This window comes from Dipodomys merriami, unplaced genomic scaffold (genome assembly GCF_024711535.1).
Source record: "Dipodomys merriami isolate MVZ:Mamm:240054 unplaced genomic scaffold, mDipMer1.0.p SCAF_19, whole genome shotgun sequence".
In the NCBI taxonomy this organism is placed as follows: domain Eukaryota; kingdom Metazoa; phylum Chordata; class Mammalia; order Rodentia; family Heteromyidae; genus Dipodomys; species Dipodomys merriami.
In genome coordinates, this window is record NW_027203270.1 from 4,347,504 (window position 1) to 4,367,963 (window position 20,460).

Consider the following 20,460-nt stretch of genomic DNA (forward strand, 5'->3'; position numbering starts at 1 on the left):
ATGAGTAGATTTGGTAGTGTTCTAGAGCTGAAAAGTTCCAAAGGCATTGCAAATGATCAATTATCTCAGTAGTCCATATAGAGACCTAGCTTTTTATGTGGGATTCATGTCTCCAGTCTTGATTACACACTGCTTCCTAACAGGTTGCCTCTGTCTTTGTGTATGCTTGCTCAAGCAAGACACTTTTGCTTTTTTTTTTTTTTGGTCGTGGGGCTTGAACTCTGGGCCTGGGCACTGTCTCTGAGCTCTTCAGCTCAAGGTGAGCAGTCTACCACTTAAGACACAACACCACTTCCGATTTTCTTGTGGTTAATTGGAGATAAGAGTCTCATGGACTTTCCTGCCCGGGCTGGCTTCGAACCTCAATCCTCAGATCTCAGCCTCCTGAGTAGCTAGGATTACAGGCGTGAGCCAAGGGTGCCTGGTGAAACTTCTGCTTTGTGGTAACTGACTCTTCAAGACTCAGGTCAGATATCATTCAGTGAGATAAGGAAAAAAATGTTGCCTTGGAGGTTTTCACAATTGTTAATAAGTTGTATGTATGAACAATACAAACAAAGACAGAGAAGTGGGTAACCAGACACATTAAGAAAGCAAAAATAAGGTATCCTCTGAAGACAAAGAAAAATGTCTATGGATTTCCTCTTTGTTCTCTAAAAGTTATAAAACGGCATGCAGTTGAAAGCTTGTTGGGCTAGAAACCAAGCACATTGCATTCTAGTTATCTTGTATGAAGCCTTGGAATAGAGGGAACTGATTTTTTAAATTCTTGTAACCTTACAAGAACAACATGGAGCTAGTCATTGATTTCTAAATAAAGGTAGAGCCAAAATTGTTTAACGACAACGGCTAGAACTGTGGTTTGTGTTTTCAATATAGACTTGTTCTTAAGTTGCAATTAAATAAAACCTAAAGTACCTATGGTTTATGCCTGTAATCTTAGTTGCTCAAAGGCTGAGACCTGAGGATCACGATTCCATGAGGCTATCTCCAATAAACTTCAAAAAGCCCCAAGTGGAGCTGTGGCTCAAGTGGTGGAGTGCTAGGTATGAGGAAAAAAAAATGCAGGGAAAACACCTAGGCTCTAAGTTTAAGCCCCAGGACTGGCACCCCACCCCCACCCCACCCCTCAAAAAAAAAATCCTACCTCTCAGGAGGAAGCTGAGATCTGAAGATTATGGTTCAAAAGCATCCCAGGTTCAAGCTCCAGTAGCAGTACCAACCAACCCAAAACAAAACCTAAGCACCAGTAAAAGAATAGATCTACTGAATCAAAAAAGTTTTCCTGTGTATGGTTGAACTTTTCAGTACAGCCAACAAATTGTCTTGACTTGCTTGTTTCCATCGTCAGTAGAGCCTAAAATCATAGACACACAAGGTTCAGAGTATATAAATTAGATAAAGACTGAAGCTCCATGACTAGCAATTATTTAACTGGGAGTAAGGTGTTCTCTTAGAGAACTCAAGTGCTTTATCTAAATTATTTTGTAATCCTTTCCATTAAATTATCAGACATCCATCAAATTATCAGACATGCCATAAATATTCTAATAGTGTCTTTTGATGTCACACTTTCTAATTCCCACAGGAGATGCTGAACATAAGCCATATATTTGTGGGGATGCAGATTCTGCCTCTACTGTTTTGGATGGGACTGAAGACTACCTCATTCTAGCTTGTGATGGCTTCTATGATACTGTAAACCCCGATGAGGCAGTGAAAGTTGTGTCTGACCACTTGAAAGAGAATAATGGAGACAGCAGCATGGTTGCCCACAAATTAGTGGCATCAGCTCGTGATGCTGGGTCAAGTGATAACATCACTGTCATTGTGGTATTCCTGAGGGACATGAACAAAGCTGTAAATGTTAGTGAGGAATCAGATTGGACAGAGAACTCTTTTCAAGGAGGGCAAGAAGATGGTGGGGATGATAAGGAGAATCATGGAGAGTGCAAACGCCCTTGGCCCCAGCACCAGTGCTCAGCACCAGCCGATCTAGGCTATGATGGGCGTGTGGATTCATTCACTGATAGAACTAGCCTGAGCCCAGGGTCCCAAATCAACGTGCTGGAAGACCCGGGCTACATAGATCTTACACAAATAGAAGCAAGCAAACCTCACAGTGCCCAGTTTTTGCCACCAGTTGAAATGTTTGGGCCTGGTATACCAAAGAAAGCAAATCTTACAAATGAGCTAATAATGGAGGAAAAATCAGTTCAATCATCATTGCCGGAACAGAGTGGTACAGGAGAGTTTCTGGCTTCTTTTAATTTGGGTTCAACAGAGCAACATATATACAGAATGGAGAGCTCATCTCCTGTCTGTTCTGGGTTGGAAAGAGAACAGTTCAAATCCCTGGGAAAAAGAGTTTCAAAATATCATTTACACCACCACTCTAAGAGGCAGCATGGGTTCAGGTTTAATCCAAAGTTTTATTCATTTCTCTCTGCTCAAGAGCCTTCTCACAAAATAGGCATTAGCCTGTCCTCACTTATTCGAAGTGGGAAGAGAAACAGAATGTTAAGTTCTGTGCCACAGAAGGAAAATAGTTGGCAAGGGTACAGTGAGAATATAATAAAGAAGGTCAGAAAGAATAATAATATTCCATACCCAGATCTTTCCTGGAACTATAAAATATAGTACCTTTTCTTTCAAGTAGGCTAGCTAGCTCTCAATTAAAAATACCACTATCAAAGTAGAAACAAGGTAGACATTTTTTCTAAAGCACATGTGCTTCATTATGAATCCATGGAGGCTCGATTCTTAAATGTAAATAGATCTCTAGGAAACTCAAATAGTGTTTTCGACTTGAAAAAAAGTATTGGCAGTTTCACTAGCAAAATTATACAACTGGTTCCTGTGATGTGTCTCTACACCTACATAGAATCCTCTTGTCCACTACCCCTTCACGTCACTAGTGGAAGTTACTTCAGTCAGGATATATAGGGTTGAAATCTGCTCTGATGTGCCTAATCTATCTATGGGAAACCTAATGCAGAATTAAAGCTGAGAACTCCAGGGGAGTTTGAAGGGTCTCCCCTAACCCCTTGTTTTGGAAGGTAAGAGACAAAAAGCCATATGGATTTTAAATGACAATGATGAAACTAGAAAGCAAGTATAGAAGTGTCACATTCTCAGACTTGTAAGGCATTATATTATCAAAGAAATTTGCTTTTCTTCCCTGTAACAAATGACAATTATGAACATCTTTATTTCATTTATAAATATTTTAAAATTAAAATATATTTCCTAGGGCTGTAGTTACTTGAGTTTTATAGCCTGTTATGGTGCTTTTGGTGGAATTTTTTGTTATTTGTCATTTTAGGAGACCACTGTATGCTGGTTTTAATCTATGATGTGTTTTTTACCCTACCTTCATCTCAGGAATAAAAGTGGTTTAATAGAGATGATGTTGGGTACAAAATATAAGAGTCAAAATGCCATTTAAAAAGAAAGTTAAGTAACATTTCTATATTTTATACTTTTTAAAGTTCAAGCAGCAAAGGCATATAGTACAACATAAGGAAAATGCAGATATGAAGAAGAGCAAAGTCTGTTATACTGGAGGAGCAGCCACTGTCCTGCTGTGTGCAACTGCAGAGATAAGTTTTGTGCCTCTCACTTCTCACTATTTATAGCTGATACATTAAAATTATCTGTCTTTATTCTACTTCTGCAGTTTAAAGCCAGAGGCATATCTTCAACTAAGCAGAGTAAATAAACCAGTGATCAGATTCATTCAGTAAAGCAGCTCTGAATCTGAGAATCATGAGTGTCTCCCTGTTACACTGTGCCTACTCCCTCTCCTGAGTCACCAGTGGACAGGCCATGTTAACAGACAAGAGTAGCTACTGGAGTGATCACTCACGCAGTTGGAGGTGCTAGATGCTCTTGCTAATACAATTTATCTTCCCTGGACCCAAATAAAGACTAAAATCCCCACATCTTAAAGACAGATAACTGTACACTCTATGGGTGCCAGTATAGTTACATCAAATACTTAAAGAAAAAACCTCACTTTAGCAATGATTCATTTGTTAATCTACAGATTTTATTTTATTTTTTAATCTGGATGAAAGTAGATTTTCAGTATTTTTCTCTTGAAGTCACTTTTTCCCTCAAGTCTTGTGACACATGGGTGAAAAGAAGTGAATAAACATGGCTCCAACTATATAGTGTTAGAACTTTTCATCATTCTGAGGCTTTACCCCACATATGAACCTCTTATCTGTCATTTTCTGAAGCCTAGATCTTGTTGATAACCCATCAGATGCAAGTGTCAGTTTCAAATGAATTATCTAAGGAACAAGAAAACAGGCAGCAAAATATTGGTATACATTTATAGCCAAACATTTAGTAAATTTTAATTTTCTGTGGTTGATGGTACTATTTTTGATCAGAACAAAGGTGAAAGTTCACGAAATAGGCTTTTACAGTGGGGAAAAAAGGAATGGATGAAACGGGGAAAAACACAGATCCATTTCTGAAGGTCTGGAGGTTGTAGGTCTGACTATATATAACAGTGTTATTTCCATACCATTAGCTCTCTAGAAAAAGAGAAAAGTAGCTCTAGTGTGGTCAAGTTAATAAAACAATATTGTAAAAAATAGCAAATATTCATTTGTTCACAACATGCATATTTGTAGGGTAGTTAGGAACCATTTGTAAGGTAAGTCCTTTAAAATTCTATAATACACATTAAAGTAGTGGTTATTGGTCTGATACATGCTGCTCTTGGTTCTATAAACTAGATTTTTTAAAAAGCAGTGCTTTGTGAAATGCAGTGTTATACCTTAATGCCACTGGTGATAGAAAAGTAGTTCCCTCAAGTTCAAATCCTATGCCCTTATCTGCTGCTTGCTAACGTAAGCAATAAGTAACCCTCTAATTAATGGTATCTCCTCATTTCTGTAACTTCTATTTAATGATGGTGTATGTGGTGATTGTAAAAATATTAGACAGATATAAAAGTATATAATATATATTAACTGTAAATGCTGAGCTATAGTCTGAATTAAGTGTTTTGTATCTCTATTCATTGTGTAATTTAGTGGTGGTGAAAGTTCTATACTCAATCTTTAAAGAGTGACAGAATCCCTTTTTCAATTTAACATGATCTGCATCAATTTGTTTGCCTGCTAAACAAGTTTTGTTAGACTAGGAAATAGTAAAACAAATATAAACAAGAAAGTGTAGTTTTGGATAGGGACACAGACTTCAAGTCACCAACTGAAGTTAATACTCTTTGTACATTCACTGTGAGTTTCAAAGGGAGTCAATCACTAAAGGTTTTGTTTTTCACTTTCTAGATGTGTACTTTTGAGGGATATCTGAGCTCAGGCAATGATACAGCCCCAAATACTGGGGCTACTAATGCCACTGAGGTCTGTACTAGAGGTCAGACAGAAACATGTATGTATATACCTTTTCTTTACCTAAAAGTGCCATCCATTGTCCTTGAAGTAATATGATTAAAGTTCCTGTTGCATTTAATCTAGGAGGCTCCTTGAAAGTAGTATCTTTTCCAAGGACAAGGTCAACAATGTCAATGTCAACAATGAGTCTAATCCTGACCACATTTATAGTGGTATACTTTCAACACTGCATTTTCATGACAAACACATTCCATTATTAGAACACTGTGCCAGTAAGAAGTGTGACATCCAATGGCAGAAGAAACTGATGCATGAAGTATAAATCAGTGTTTACAGATAAAACTACTGTGGTTCAAGAACTTCCTTCCCCATCTAAGGCTTGCTGAGGTTTTGTGAGGAAATGATCTAAATTTTGATTTTACTTGTTTGTTCAATAAGCATTTTAATTTAAAGCAAGGCTATAAAAGGGAATACTACAGTTTTGTTCACACTTTAGTTTGGGACAATTTTTCTTTGGAACATAAAACTAGTAAAACATCTTTTCAATTTTGGAAAACCATGTGATGCTTAAAGAAATAACTTCTCTTCCGTACTGACCTGTGAAAAGATGTATTTTTCAAAACAAAATGATACTGCCAGTATTATAACACAACTATCTTCCAGACAAATGGTACTGTATTGAGAAAAATAATTGTTACTTCCTCCTGCAGCATTTTATTTCAAAGACTACTGTATTAATTAAAGTAAGAAATTGGACGGGAAATTCCAGACTGACATAGCAGTTGTTTTTGAAAAAGAAATACTTTATCTTTGATGTATTAGCTAATCCAAATACATCATTGTAAACCTCTCTAGGTGCTCTTTGGTGAGATACGTTTTCTCTTGTTCCTGACAATTCTCTGCAAAGAATTCTCTATGGAGTGAAGTGAATGAAGTGAAATCATTTCTTACCAAGTGAATTTATCAATTTATGAACCTGCTCTACAGATCACTTTTGAGTTGAGTTGTAATCATAAGTGATCCTTCATATTTTCTTTATTAAAACTGATTATGCAGGTAAGGAGTATGTTGAAATTTTGCCAATATCTTAATAAAACCCAGCAATTGAAAACCACAGGTCATCTGTCTTTTTCTTAAAGAAAATTTGAGTTATTATTAACTTAAATTTAGGCAGATTCCCTTAGAAGTGAAAAATCTCAAGAAGTTACTTTTTAAGTAGAAGCATTTAAAGAAAAAAAACTTGCTAAGTACTAGTATAAACACTTTCTTTTCCTCCCATCAGTTTAAATGGGGAAAAGGGAAACAGTAGAGGGGTTAGAAGCCTAAAGTAGGAGAGAATCAAGACCTTCCAAGCGCTGAGTGGTGACTATACAATCTTCCAAAGACTTCATTCTTAGAACTCTCTACCCAACCATCAAGTTTTTCCCTTTCACACCTTTCCTCTTTTAGTCTCAGAAGGAAAGAAATAAAAATGAGTTGTCATTGAAAGTGTTTCTGGAGGAGACAGAAGGAAAATGTGAGAGAAGTAAAGCCAATTAAGCAAGACACCTGCATCTTGCAGAGGCGGAAGCTTTTCTTCTGCCAAGGGCCATGTGGATATTTATAACCTCATTCAAGGGCCATACAAAAATACCAAGATAGGCAGAGGGTTGTGGCAGCAAACACACGTCTGGCCCGTTGTATGTCAAGTATCAAATGACGGGCCCAAAAGCCTGATATTCCCCACCCTTGATTCTAAGGGAATAGAATTTACCTGGAAAACAAATCTAGTTTACACCGAAATTACCTTCACCATTAACTTTTTAATTTTATAGTTACAATGTGTGTGTGTGTGTGCGCACACGTGCGCACACACACGTGCTGGCATTGGGGCTGAAGCTCAGAGCCTGGGCACTGTCCCTTAGCTTTTTCACTCAAGGCTGGCACTTCCAGCTTTTTGCTGGTTAATTGAAGATAAGAGTTTCACAAATTTTTTTCTGCCCAGGTTGGCTTCGAACTGTAACCCCCCAATCTCAGCCTCTTAAGTAGCTAAGATTACAGGCATGAACCACCAGCTCCTGGCTTACTTACAATAAAACTTTTTATTCACTAAAATCAAACTAGTCCTTATCAGGACTTTATATACAGAAAGAATTCTTGAATGGATATTTGAAGGGGCTTACTAAAGCAAGGAATGTTACAATAGAACATTTTGATTAAAGAGTATTTATTTACATGTGGAAAAAAAAATCCGTCAAGTTTGGTGTTAATTTAAGAGGCACATCTCTTTCCGGAGCTGCCATATGCAGCCACAGTGCAATAAAGTCCTTTGAAAGTCATCAAAATTATCAAATAATCAGAAATGGGTGTTTGGGGCTGAGGTATAGCTTAGAGGCTTTTAGCATTACCCTGGACTTGATTCCCAGTACTACAAGGAGAAAAGATTGGAATGATTTCCAGATTGCCACCTGCCTTTTTTAGGTTAGGGGTGCACAGATGGAATATAGGGTTTTATGCAAGCTAGCAACTGCTCTACCACTGAGCTACAGGTTCCTACCAACCCTCCCACCCCCTCCCCCCGACCCCAACATAGTAGCAACAGCAATTACTAAGAACACTGCCACTGTTGTAGGAAACCTCATTTTGTTTGGCTTAGGAATAAGCTTTAGGAAAAACTATTATTTTTCAAATCAAGTTCTTTTCTGAAGAAAAGAAAACTATTATGTATTAACAATACCAGACAGTTGATTTTAACATTCTCCTTCTTTTTTTTTTTTTTTTTGGGTCCGGTTGTGAGGCGTGAACTCTGGGCCTGGGCGCTGTCCCTCAGCTCTTCAGCTCAAGGCTAGCACTCTACCACTTGAGCCACGGCGCCACTTCTGGCTTTTTTCTTTTTGCTTATATGGTGCTGAGGAATCGAACCCAGGGCCTCAGGCATACAAGGCAAGCACTCTACCACTGAGCCACCTTCCCAGCCCTTAACATTCTTCTTATGCTGAACTGTAAACATATCCCTTGCTATGGAAGTTCCTGATAAGATTGCCCTGCCCTCCTGGCACAAAAACAGGGCCTCCTGTACAGACAGGTTCTGATTTTTCTCATCCTGCTTTAGAACAAGGAAAATAAATGTGAAAAACCATTAGGAATGAGCCATATCCAAAGACATTGTTTTCCAAATAAGTATTAAGTTTAACCAAAGATGAAAATATACTAGTAACGCATTATACACAGGGAACTATGACAGAATGGAAGGGGAGGGCTGTTAAGCCCAGAAGCAGTGCTATGTACTCACCAGGTCACATGGAACCAAAGGAGAGGCAAGCCCATGGAGGGCAATCTTTCCCATTCATACTAACTGCCCTGCAGCAGCCCCTGAAGCCAGGATTCTGACTGGGCAGAGCTCCACAGAGCAGTAATGGATGCTCCCCATAAATGTATCAGCCAGGATAGGAGTGTGGCTTAGCAGTAGAGTGCCTGCCTAGCATGCATGAAGTCCTAGGTTTGATTCTTCAGTACCACATACACAGAAAAAGACAAAAGTGGTGCTGTGGCTCAACTGGTAGAGCGTTATACTTGAGCAAGAAGCTCATGAATAATATTCAGACCTGAGTTCAAGCCCCAGGACTGGCAAAAAACAAACAAGCAAAAAACAAAAGAAAACAAAACAAAAAATACAAACCAAAGAGAGCTTTTAGAAAAAGAAAAGCCCATAGAGTGGGTACTTTTATTCTTAACCTTCCCTAGGCAGAATTTAGAAACTGAAACCAAATTTTCAAGTGTGAACTAGGGGTAAAATGGGGAAATCTAAATCTATTATGTGAAGATTAAAATGAATACACAAAGAGGAATAATTACTCAAAGTTTTCTTCCAAACTTTTTTTTTTTTTTTGGGTTGGTTGTGGGGCTTGAACTCTGGGCTTGGGCGCTGTCCCTGCACTCTTCAGCTCAAGGCGAGCGCTCTACCACTTGAGCCACAGCGCCACTTCCTGTTTTCTAGTGGTTAATTGGAGATAAGAGTCTCACGGACTTTTCTGCCCGGGCTGGCTTTGAACCATGATCCTCAGATCTTAGCCTTCTTAGTAGCTAGGATTACAGGCGTGAGCCACCAGCCCGGCTTCCAAACTTTTTTACGAGAGAGTCACAGGTCTCACTATGAACTTGTGATCCAAGTGGCTGGGATTAATTGTGTGCCTACATGCCCAGCTCTTTTTTTCTTTTATCTACCTCCCTGCCCCCCCTCTCCCCACCTGAACTCTGGGCCTGGGCACTGTCCCTCAGCTCTTCAGCACAAGGCTAGCACTCTACCACTTGAGCCACAGCGCCACTTCCAGCTTTTTCTGCTTAAATGGTGCTGTGAAATCGAACCCAGGGCCTCATGCATGCAAGGCAAGCACTCTACCACTGAGCCACCTTCCCACTAAGCCACCTTCCCAGCCCCTTGCCCAGCTCTTTCTGTAAATTACCTTTATAAGTTCAAAGTAACAACTTGGGCAAATTTTTTACATGGTTCATTTACTTTCTGCATTATGATTTAAAAATTTCATTGTCAAGCTGGGTATGAGAACATGAGTCTTATTATAAACGCAGCATTGGTAGGTGAAGGCAAGAAAACCCTAAGTTTGAGACTAGCCTAGTCTACCTGGTAAGGCCCTGTCTCAAAGCAACAAAAAAACTCCATGAAATTAGTTTTTGATTCAACAAATCTACACTTTACATACTAAAAAGTAACAGTAATTTCACTTTCTACTGAGATAAAGACCTAGAATTCTGCCTCCCTCTTATCAACAAAGTAAGACAACTTAACCACAAATTATTTTTTAAAAAGAAACAAAAAACTAACATTGAGGGAGGGGGGAGGCTGGGAAGGGATGTGAAGGGTAAACAAAGGAGGAGGCTGCAATGCTTGGTAAGAAATGTACGCATTATCCTGCCCATGTAATTGTAACTCCTCTATACAGTATGTTCACAAATAAAATAAAGTTAAATTAAAAAAAAAACTAACATTGAAGACTAATCCAAGATGGGAGAGAGCAAGCTCCTACAGGGGGACAGGAGACACCATTCCTATTTTCCTAGGCTGACTAGCTGTGAGCAGACACTGTAAAAAATGACCAAAGTGATGAATGGTGAAGGATTGGAAAAAGCCCTATTAAATGTCAACTGGTACAGCAACCTGTGAAGTAGCTCACAAACTTATCAAAAGTTGGGTACTACAGACCCATGACTGTAATTCTAGCTATTAAAGAGGCTGAGATCTGAGGATATAGTTTGAAGCCAGCCCAGGAAGAAAGTCTGTAAGTCTTTTATCTCTAAAATTAATCAGCAAAAAGCCAGAAGTAGAGTGTGGCTCAAGTGATAGACCACCCGACTTGAGTGAAAAAGTGAATCCAGAGTGTGAGGTCCTGAGTTCAAGACCAAGTACTGACACACAAAAAAAGAAATACATATATTTTGAAAAAAATCTTAGGACTGGGAAGGTGGCTCAGTGGTAGAGTGCTTGCCTTGCATGCATGAGGCCCTGGGTTCGATTCCTCAGCACCATATAAGCAGTAAAAGCTGGAAATGGTGCTGTGGCTCAACTGTAGAGCACTAGCCTTGAGCTGAAGAGCTGAGGGACAGTGCCCAGGCCCAGAGTTCAGGCCCTATGACCAGTCAAAATTAAAAAAAACAAAAACAAAAAGATCTTATTGGTTTATCTCCCATCTCTATAGAACTCAAGTGTTATATGGAAGACCTGGATATGGAGAGGATATGGGAAAAGGCCACAAATATGCTGCTCTAACTGCACAGTTAATAGTGCAGCTGAGGAAATTCATTAGGAAATAATTCTAACCCTGGGGCTTGACCTCTAGGCCTGGGCACTGTCCGTCAACTCTTCAGCTCAAAGCAAGTGCTCTACCACTTGAGCCACAGCACCACTTCAAGTTTTCTGGTGGTTTATTGGAGATAAGAATCTCAGGGAAGGTGGCTCAGTGGTAGAGCACATGCCTTGCATGCCAGAGGCCCTCGGTTTGATTCCTCAGCACTTTGCTTTTCATAAGCAAAAAGAAAAAAGCCGGAAGTGGCGCTGTGGCTCAAGTGGTAGAGCGCTAGCCTTGAGCTGAAGAGCTGAGGGACAGCGCCCAGGCCCAGAGTTCAGGCCCCATGACCGGACCCAAAAAAAAACAAAAACAAAAAAAAAAGAGTCTCAAGGACTTTCCTGCCTGGCTGTCTTTGGACAGTGATCCTCAGATGTCAGTCTCCTGAGTACCTAGGATTATAGGCGTGAGCCACCAGCATCTGGCAAGAATGTTCCTTTAAAACTAGCTGTGAAATGAGCATCCCCAACCTATACCAATACCAATAAATATTTAAATAATGGAAGAATATTACTGGGAGAGGGACAAATAGCTTAGTGGCAGAGAGCTTGCCTAACAGATATGTGATCTTGGGTTTGATCCCCAACATTGGGAAAAAGAAAACACAGACACCCATTTGAAATTCAGTACAAAGAGAAATTATAAGCTTAGGGTCAGAAGAGATACTGCTCTGTTAATCAGTAATACAATTAATATACAATGTCATAGGAATTTAAAATCACTAGGACTAATAAAGAGCCTTGAACCAAGTACAACTCCTTTAACTCAATTTCTGCAATAAAGGACTAAGCAGTAAAATATCTGCTCAGCAGAAGTAGTATAGCTATATCCAACAAAGTGAAATTTCAAATCTAAATTAGAAGAGTAAAGTTACTTCATATTAATAAAGGGAACTTTCCCTGAAGAAGATATAACAGTAATTAACATTTATGCACCAAAATACTGGGGCATCTAGGTAGAAGCTGGGTACCGGTGGCTCACGCCTATAATACTTGCTATTCAGGAGGCTGAGATTTGAAGGTCACAGTTTAAAGCCAGCCCAGGCAGGAAAGTCCTTGAGACTCTTATCTCCAATTAACCACCAGAAAACCAGAAGTGGCGCTGTGGCTCAAGTGGTAGAGCGCTCACCTTGAGTGGAAGAGCAGGGGGACAGCGCCCAGACCCAGAGTTCAAGCCCCACGACCGACAAAAAAACAAAACAAACAAAAAAGTACATGTAGGGCTGGGAATGTGGCTTATTGGTAGAGTGTTTGCCTAGCATGCATGAAGCCCTGGGTTCAATTCCTCAGTATCACAAAACAGAAAAAGCCTGAAGTGGTGCTGTGGCTCAAGTGGTAGAGTGCTAGCTGGAGCAAAAGAAACTCAGGGTCAGAGCCCATGCCCTAAGTTCAAGACCCAGGACTGGTTAAAAAAAAAAAAAAAAAAGTACATGTAGACCTCAATGTAGTGATAAGCTAGAGACTCCAATACCCTACTGTCAACAGTAGATAGTTCATCCAGGCAAAAACAACAAACTTCACAAACTTCAGATTTAAATGTCCTCATACACCAACTGGACCTAACAAACATCTACAGAATATTTCATCTAGCAGTTGCATAACGTACATTCTTCTCAGAAACACATGGAACATTACCTAAAACAGATTGTATTCTAGATTATAAGGCAAGTATCACCAAATACAAGAAAACAAATAATCCCCTGTATCATGTCATATCATAGTGAAATAAAATTAGCAGTTAAGAAAAAACCATTAGCCGGGCACCGGTGGCTCACGCCTGTAATCCTAGCTACTCAGGAGGCTGAGATCTGAGGACTGTGGTTCAAAGCCAGCCCGGGCAGGAAAGTCCATTAGACTCTTATCTCCAGTAAACCAAAAACCAGAAGTGGTAGTGGCTCAAGCGGTAGAGCACTCACCTTGAGCTGAAGAGCGCAGGGACAGCGCCCAAGCCCAGAGTTCAAGCCCTACAACAGACAAAAAAAAAAGAGAGAGACAGGGAGAGAGAAAAAACCATTAAAAAATAAGGAATTGCTGGGCACCGGTGGCTCACGCCTGTAATCCTAGCTATTCAGGAGGCTGAGATCTGAGGATGGCAGTTCAAAGCCAGCCAGAGCAGGAAAGTCCATGAGACTCCTATCTCCAATTAACCACCAGAAAAGTGGAAGTGGCACTGTGGCTCAAGTGGTAGAGTGCTCACCTTGGGCTGAAGAGCACAGGAATGGCCCAGAGTTCAAGCCCCACGACCACCACCAACAACAACAAAAAAGGAATTCCAACAGTTCCTAGAACCCAATTAAAATGAAAACACAACCTTCCACCACCACCCATTGGATACAGCAAAGGCAATTCTTTTTTTTTTTTTGGTCAGTCATGGGGCCTGGGCACTGTCCCTCAGCTCTTCAGCTCAAGGCTAGTGCTCTAACAACTTGAGCCACAGCATCACTTCTGGCTTTTTCTGCTTATGTGGCACTGAGGAATCAAAACTCGGGGCCTCATACATGCAAAGCAAGCACTCTATCACTGAGCCACCTTCCCAGCCCCCAGCAAAGGCAATTCTAAGAGGAAAATTCATAGTGTGCTCCTACATGAACAAAAATAGATACCAAATAACCTAAAATAATGCACCTCAAGCTCTTAGAAAAACAAGAAAAAGCCAAACACAAAGCAAGTAGAAGGAAAGAAATATTAGGACAGAAATGGAGACTCAGAAAAACCATACCAAAAAAAAAAAAAAGAAAAAAAAAAACTAACAACAATGAAACACAAAGTTCTTCAAAAAGATAACATTGATAAACCTCTAGACAATCTGACTAAAAAAAGATAATTCAAATAAAATTAGGGATTAAAAGGTGCCATCACATCAAATAATTTCTTTTTTTTCTTTTTTTGTCAGTCGTGAGGCTTGAAATCTGGGCCTAGGCAATGTCCCTCAGCTCAAGGCTAGCACTCTACCACTTGAGCCACAGCACCACTTCTGGTTTTTTGAGTGGTTTATTGGAGGTAAGGGTCTCAGGACTTTCCTCACCCAGCTGACTTTGAACCACTATCCTCAGATCTCAGCCTCTTGAGTAACTAGAATTGCAGGTGTGGTTACCGTGCGCTGGGCCATCAAATAATTCAACCTATCAAATTTGCACCAAGAGATTATAAAGCATTTAAATAGATGTGAAACAAGCAATGAAACTGAAGCAGCAATAAAGAATCTCCCAAGAGCCAGGCTCACTTCTGTAATCCTAGCTTACTAGGAGGCTGAGATACAAGGATTGCGATTCAAAGCTAATGGACAGCACGCAGGACCTGAGTCCATGCCCTAACACTGGCATAAAAAGAAAAAAAAAGAATCTCCTAACAACAGCAACAAAAAAGCCCACGACCCAATGGATTCACAAATTCTAGAAAGTCTATAAAAAACAACAATAGGGGCTGGGAAGGTGGCTCAGTGGTAGAGCGCTTGCCTTGCAGGCATGAAGTCCTGGGTTCGATTCCTCAGCACAACATAAGCAAAAAGAAAAAAGCCGGAAGTGGTGCTGTGGCTCAAGTGGTAGAGCGCTAGCCTTGAGCTGAAGAGCTGAGGCACAGCGCCCAGGCCCAGAGTTCAGGCCCCACGACCGGACCCAAAAAAAAACAAAACAAAAAAACAACAATATTTCTCAAACTTTTCCATGATATATAGAAGCAAGGATCACTACTCTAATTTTATGAAGCCAGAATTATACTCATCCCTGAACCAGAGTCACAACAAAGTAAACTACAAACCAGAATTTTTGTGTATGAAAACATACACAAAATGCAACAAAATACTTGATAACCCAATTCAACCATGAATTAAAAAAATCATACACCATGAGATCAAGTTGGTTTAGTATTCGTAAATGAACAAACAATACAACACATAAACAGAATCAAAGACAAGAATCACAACAGATGCAGAAAAAGCTTTTGACAAGGTAGGCGCCAGAGGCTCACACCTGTAATCCTAGCTACTCAGGAGACTGAGATCTGAGGATCACAGTTCAAAGCCAGCCCTGGCAGGAAAGACCGTGAGACTCCTATCTCCACTAAAACACCAGAAAACTGGAAATGGAGCTGTGGCTCAACTGGTAGAGCACTAGCCTTGAGCTGAAGAGCTCAGGGACAGCGCCCAGGCCCAGAGCTGAAGCCCCACACCCCACCCCCCCACCAAAAAAATAGAGCTTTTGACAAAATCCAACTTCCTTTTAAAAGGATAAAAACTCTAAGAAGCTAAGAACAGAAGGATCATTCCTCAACTTAATAATGGCTATATATGACAAACCTATAACCAACTCATACTAAATAGAGAAAAACTGAAAACATCCTTTTTAATTTATTGCATCAGTCCTGGAGCTTAAACTCAGGGCCTTATCTCTGAGATTTTTTTTTTTTTTTGGGGTCCGGTCGTGGGGCTTGAACTCTGGGCCTGGGCGCTGTCCCTCAGCTCTTCAGCTCAAGGCTAGCACTCTACCACTTGAGCCACAGCGCCACTTCCGGCTTTTTTCTTTTTGCTTATGTGTGCTGAGGAATCGAATCCAGGGCCTCATGCATGCAAGGCAAGCGCTCTACCACTGAGCTACCTTCCCAGCCCCATCTCTGAGATTCTTTTGCTCAAAGCTAGATCTCTACTACTTGTGCCACAGTGCCACTTCCAGCCTTTTCTGTTTATGTGGTACTGAGGAATCAAACCCAGGGCTTCATGCATGCTAGGCAAGCACTTTACCAATAAGCCACATTTCAAGACTGTAACAATCCTTTTAAAATCAGGAAGCAAATAAGAATGTTTGCTCTCTCCACTTATTTATTATAATACTGGAACTCCTACTCAGAGCAATAAGGTAAGGGAAAGGCTTCAAAAGGGGGAAGAAAAAGTCAAACTACCAATATTGTAAATGATATGATCCTATATCCAAAGAACCCTAAAGATTCTTCCCCAAACACCTAGAGCTAAAAAGCACCTTCAGCAAAGTACAGGATTGCGGGGAGCCAGGGCGAACGTCATTACAAGATGGCGCCCACTTCCTTGCGGCTTTGAGGTAAACAACTCCATATTAGGAGTGCTTGGCGGGACTGTGGGTCCTGGGCTTTGCGCATGCGCGAGCCACGTAGAGTCCCCAGCCAATCCTGTGGCACCTGGTGATGGTGAAAGGCAGACGACCAATGATAGAACGACCCGTGTTCCTATTCCATATATAAGCGGCCACGTTTTTGTGCACGGGGTCTCTTGCTCAAGCTCTCCTATCAACTCAAAAGCTCTCCAATAAAGTGTGATCTGAGAAGACTCCTGGTGTGGTGGTCGTTCTTCCTCGCTGGCCGAGAAGGCGCTCGCCGCACAGGATATTAACACACAAAACTCAGTGGCTTTTCTGTATGCCAGTGAGCAGGTAGAGAGAAAAATTAGGACAACTCCATTCAAAATAACTTAAGAACAATATAAAACCTAGGAATAAACCTAACCAGGGATGCAAATGACTTCTTTAGTTGAAAACTATAAAACCTGAAGATACCTGGAAGTAGAAAGACCTCATATTTATGGGTTGGCAGAATACCATAAGAATGACCATAATGCCAAAGATGATCTATAAATTTAATGCAGTATCATCAAAGTTCCAGTCATTCTTCCCAGGGATTCAAAATTTCATATCAAGCATGAAAGGCCCTGAAAACAGCCAAAATAATTGTGTGTGGGCTTTTTGTGTATGTGTGTGTTTTCAGTACTAGGGCTTTAATCAGAGCCTGGGTACTCTGTCCCCTACATTTTTTTTTTTTCACTCAAGGCTGGCTACTACTTGAGCCACAGCTTTTTTGGTGATTAATTGGAGTCTCACAGACTTTCCTGGTGCCTCACACGTATAATCCCAGTTACTCGGGAGACTGAGATCTAAGGATGGTTCAAAATTAGCCTAGGCAGTAAAGTCTTATTTCCAATTAACAACCTACAGGCTGGCAGTAGGGTTGTGATGCAAATGAAAAGAGCACTAGCCTTGAGAAAAAAATCAGAGCCCAAAACTCTGAGTTCATGCCCCAGTACTAGCTTGGGGGGAAGGGAAAGGGGAGACAGGGACAGATAAAGACAGATAGCAGACTTCAGAGAAACAGTTTTTAAAAATTATCTTGGTATGGGTATAAAAACATACCTAAAGACCAATGTAACAGACTAGAAGGCCTAGATCTATAGTCATGTGATTTTTTATATTGGAGCTAAAAATACATGTTAGGAAGTCTCTTTGACCAATGGTGCTAGGAAAACTGGATATCCACATGCAGAAAATGGAACAGAACTTATCTTTTACTTTGTACTAATATCAATTCAAAGTGGATCAAAAACCACAACCAAAACCTTGAAACTACTATATGAGAGAGTATGGGAAACTGTCACTTATTGGTATAGGCAGAACTTCCTGAATGGAATTCCAGAAGCTCAGTAAATAGGAGAATTGATGTATAGGATTACATCAAGTTAAGAAGCTTCTGCAGCCAGGCACCGGTGGCTCATGCCTGTAATCTTAGCTACTCAGGAGGCTGAGATCTGAAGATCACCATTCAAAGTCAGCCCAGGCAGGGAAGGCCTTGAGACTCTTATCTCCAATTAACCACCAGAAAACTGGAAGGGAAGTAGCACTGTGGCTCAAGTGGTAGAGTGCTTCCTTGAGCTGAAAAGCTCAGGAATAGCTCTCAGGCCCAGAGTTCAAGCTCCACGACTGATTAAAAAAAAAAAAAAAAAGCTTCTGCAGGGGCTGAGATGCAGTTCAGTGGCAAAGTGCTTGCCTCACAAATGCAACATTCTGGGTTCACAATCCCCAGTACCAAAAAAGAAAGAACAAAAACAACAATGTGAGTCAGGTGCTGGTGGCTCACACCTGTAATCCTAGCTACTCAGGAGGCTGAGATCTGAGGACTGCAGTTCAAAGCCAGCCTGGACAGTAAAGTCTGTTAGATTCATCTCCAATTAATCACAGAAAAAAAAAAGCATGGTAAAATTTACAGTCACTAAGCTAAAAAGCCTACAGAATAGGAGATTTTTGCTAGCTATTATCTAGCAACCATCTGATTGCCAAAATATGCAAGAAGCTCAACCCCCCCCAACCCCAATACCTCCAAAGTATCACATGACTCATTAATAGGTAAAGGATCCAAATGAACATTTCTCAGAAGAAATACAAATGGCCAAAAAATATGTGAAGAAACATTCAAGATCCCTAGCCATAAAGGAAATGCAAATCACAAACACTGAGATTCCATCTCCAGTCAGAATGGCCACCATTAAGAACATGAACAGGAGCTAGGAATGTGCCTTAGTGGTAGAGTGCTTGCCTAGCATGCATGAAGCCCTGGGGTCGATTCCTCAATACCCCATAAACAGAAAAAGCCAGAAGTGGCAGTGTGGCTCAAGTGGTAGAGCGCTAGCTGTGAGCAAAAGTTGCTCAGGGACAGCACCCAGGCCCAGAGCTCAAGTCCCAGGACTGGCTGGAAGAAAAAAAAGAACATGAACAAATGCTGTTGAGGACGTGGGGAAAAGGAACCTTATTACACTATTAGTAGGAATACAAATAGTGTGGCCATTATGCAAGTCAGTATGGAGATTCATTAAAACACTAAGTATAGATCTACAGTGATACCACTCAGGCATTAATCAAAAAGATTATGATTAAAGATACAATAAAGGTACCTGCATAACCATGTCTATGGCAGCACTATTCACAATAGTCAAGTTATGGAAATAGCCAAGATGCCCTACAGCTGATGAATCAATTAAAACAATGTGGATGTGTGTAGATAGATGAAACTTATTCTTCCATCCGAAAGAATAATACATCATATGCAGGGAAATGGATGGACCTGGACAAAGTATACTGAGTGAAATCAGTCAGCACATATTTTGAAAGAGCATATAATTTTCTCTCATTCATAGAAGTTAGCACTAAAATATAAACATACATGAAACACATCCAAGACCATCTACATGTAACCAAAGTTAGCACTAAAATATAAACTAAACATACATGAAACACATCCAAGACCATCTACATGTAACCAATTAAAGTGATCAAAGTATGATCAAAGGAGGGGAAAAGGCTGATGAATGCCGAGTGGAATGGTGGGCATATTTACAGCCATAAAATTCAATGTACATACATGAAAATGGAACTAGGAAACTTGAAGAGATGGGTGGGAATGGGATTGGATGAGAGTGGAGGAAAAAAATAATAGGAGAGGGTAACACTGATTAAGATTCATTGTATACAAAATGGGTATGTTAAATCAAAACACCTTAATATAACTATTTGAAATAATAATAAATTGGGGGAAAAAAAAGAATCTGTGTTTGTGCCATGCACTGGTGGCTCACACCTGTAATCCTAGCTACCCAGGAGGCTGAGATCTGAGGATCAAAGTTCAAAGCCAGCCCAGGTAACAAAGTCCATGAGATTCATCTCCAATTAACCACCAGAAAACCCCAAGTGGTACTGTGGCTCAAAGTGGTAGAGCACTAGGCTTGAGCAAAAAAAGCTCAGGGACAGTGCTCAGGCCCTGAGTTTGAGCTCCATTACTGACAAAAAAAAAAAAGAATCTGACCTCAGGAGTACTTGATAAATTAATGCCAAAAAACTGATGTAGCTTGTGAATCTGTAGTTATTCAAACAATTTCTAATATCATGGAAAGAAACTAAGTTTATGCCTTTTTTAAACAGTAAGCTAGGATTTGTTTATCACATGTGTGTAATCAGCAGTTTCTAAGATGTCATATTTTTCAGATACATCATTCAATGAATGTACCAATTTATTACCTCTAATCACACACCTCTGATTTGAAAAATATTCTCAAAACATTAAAGGTGATAAATCTGTATATAAATGTTTGCTTTGGCTTTTGATTGGTGAATGATGGTAGGGAAGAATGTATGTAATGAACAAACTCTAGAACTCTAATTTATCATTTTCCAATCTTCCAAATCATTTGGTATATTGTTATTTTTGACTATGATTGATTTAGTAGGATTTTTTTTCCCCAGAACAGTTTGAGTTTTCCAAATGGGTATGAGTCATGGCCATTCAAGACTCATTTTCCTAGGACATAAACAAAAGAGTAGGAATCTCATCTTTTCTTAATCAGCAAATGGGAAATACCCTTCCAAAGTATGATTTCACTGCAATTTTACCTCAATCTCTGAAAGTTGTCATAGTCATCAGCATTATTATATAATGTGTCTATAGTAGAAGTGATAAACTATTTTT

The 20,460-nt window shown here is 40.1% G+C and overlaps 2 protein-coding genes across 7 annotated transcripts in view; one reads left to right on the forward strand and one right to left on the reverse strand.

Annotated features, from left to right (window-relative positions):
* Positions 1-4,088, forward strand: part of Ppm1e (protein phosphatase, Mg2+/Mn2+ dependent 1E) — a 117,558-nt gene extending 113,470 nt beyond the window's left edge. For both annotated transcript variants that reach the window (XM_070027043.1, XM_070027042.1), the window contains one exon: positions 1,589-4,088. In XM_070027043.1, coding sequence (XP_069883144.1) covers positions 1,589-2,640 — 1,052 coding nt within the window. In that variant the 3' untranslated portion in view covers positions 2,641-4,088. The remainder of the gene's footprint in view (positions 1-1,588) is intronic.
* Trim37 (tripartite motif containing 37) overlaps positions 1-20,460 on the reverse strand; it is a 129,006-nt gene that overhangs the window by 12,446 nt on the left and 96,100 nt on the right. The window contains exon 25 of one of the 5 annotated variants that reach the window (XM_070027036.1): positions 1,333-1,357. The exons of 2 other annotated variants lie outside the window; for them this stretch is intronic. In XM_070027036.1, coding sequence (XP_069883137.1) covers positions 1,348-1,357 — 10 coding nt within the window. In that variant the 3' untranslated portion in view covers positions 1,333-1,347. Of the gene's footprint in view, positions 1-1,332; positions 1,358-4,212; positions 4,299-13,153; positions 13,176-20,460 lie in introns of those variants that run through there. 2 more of the 5 variants (XM_070027039.1, XM_070027037.1) reach the window with 2 other exon arrangements.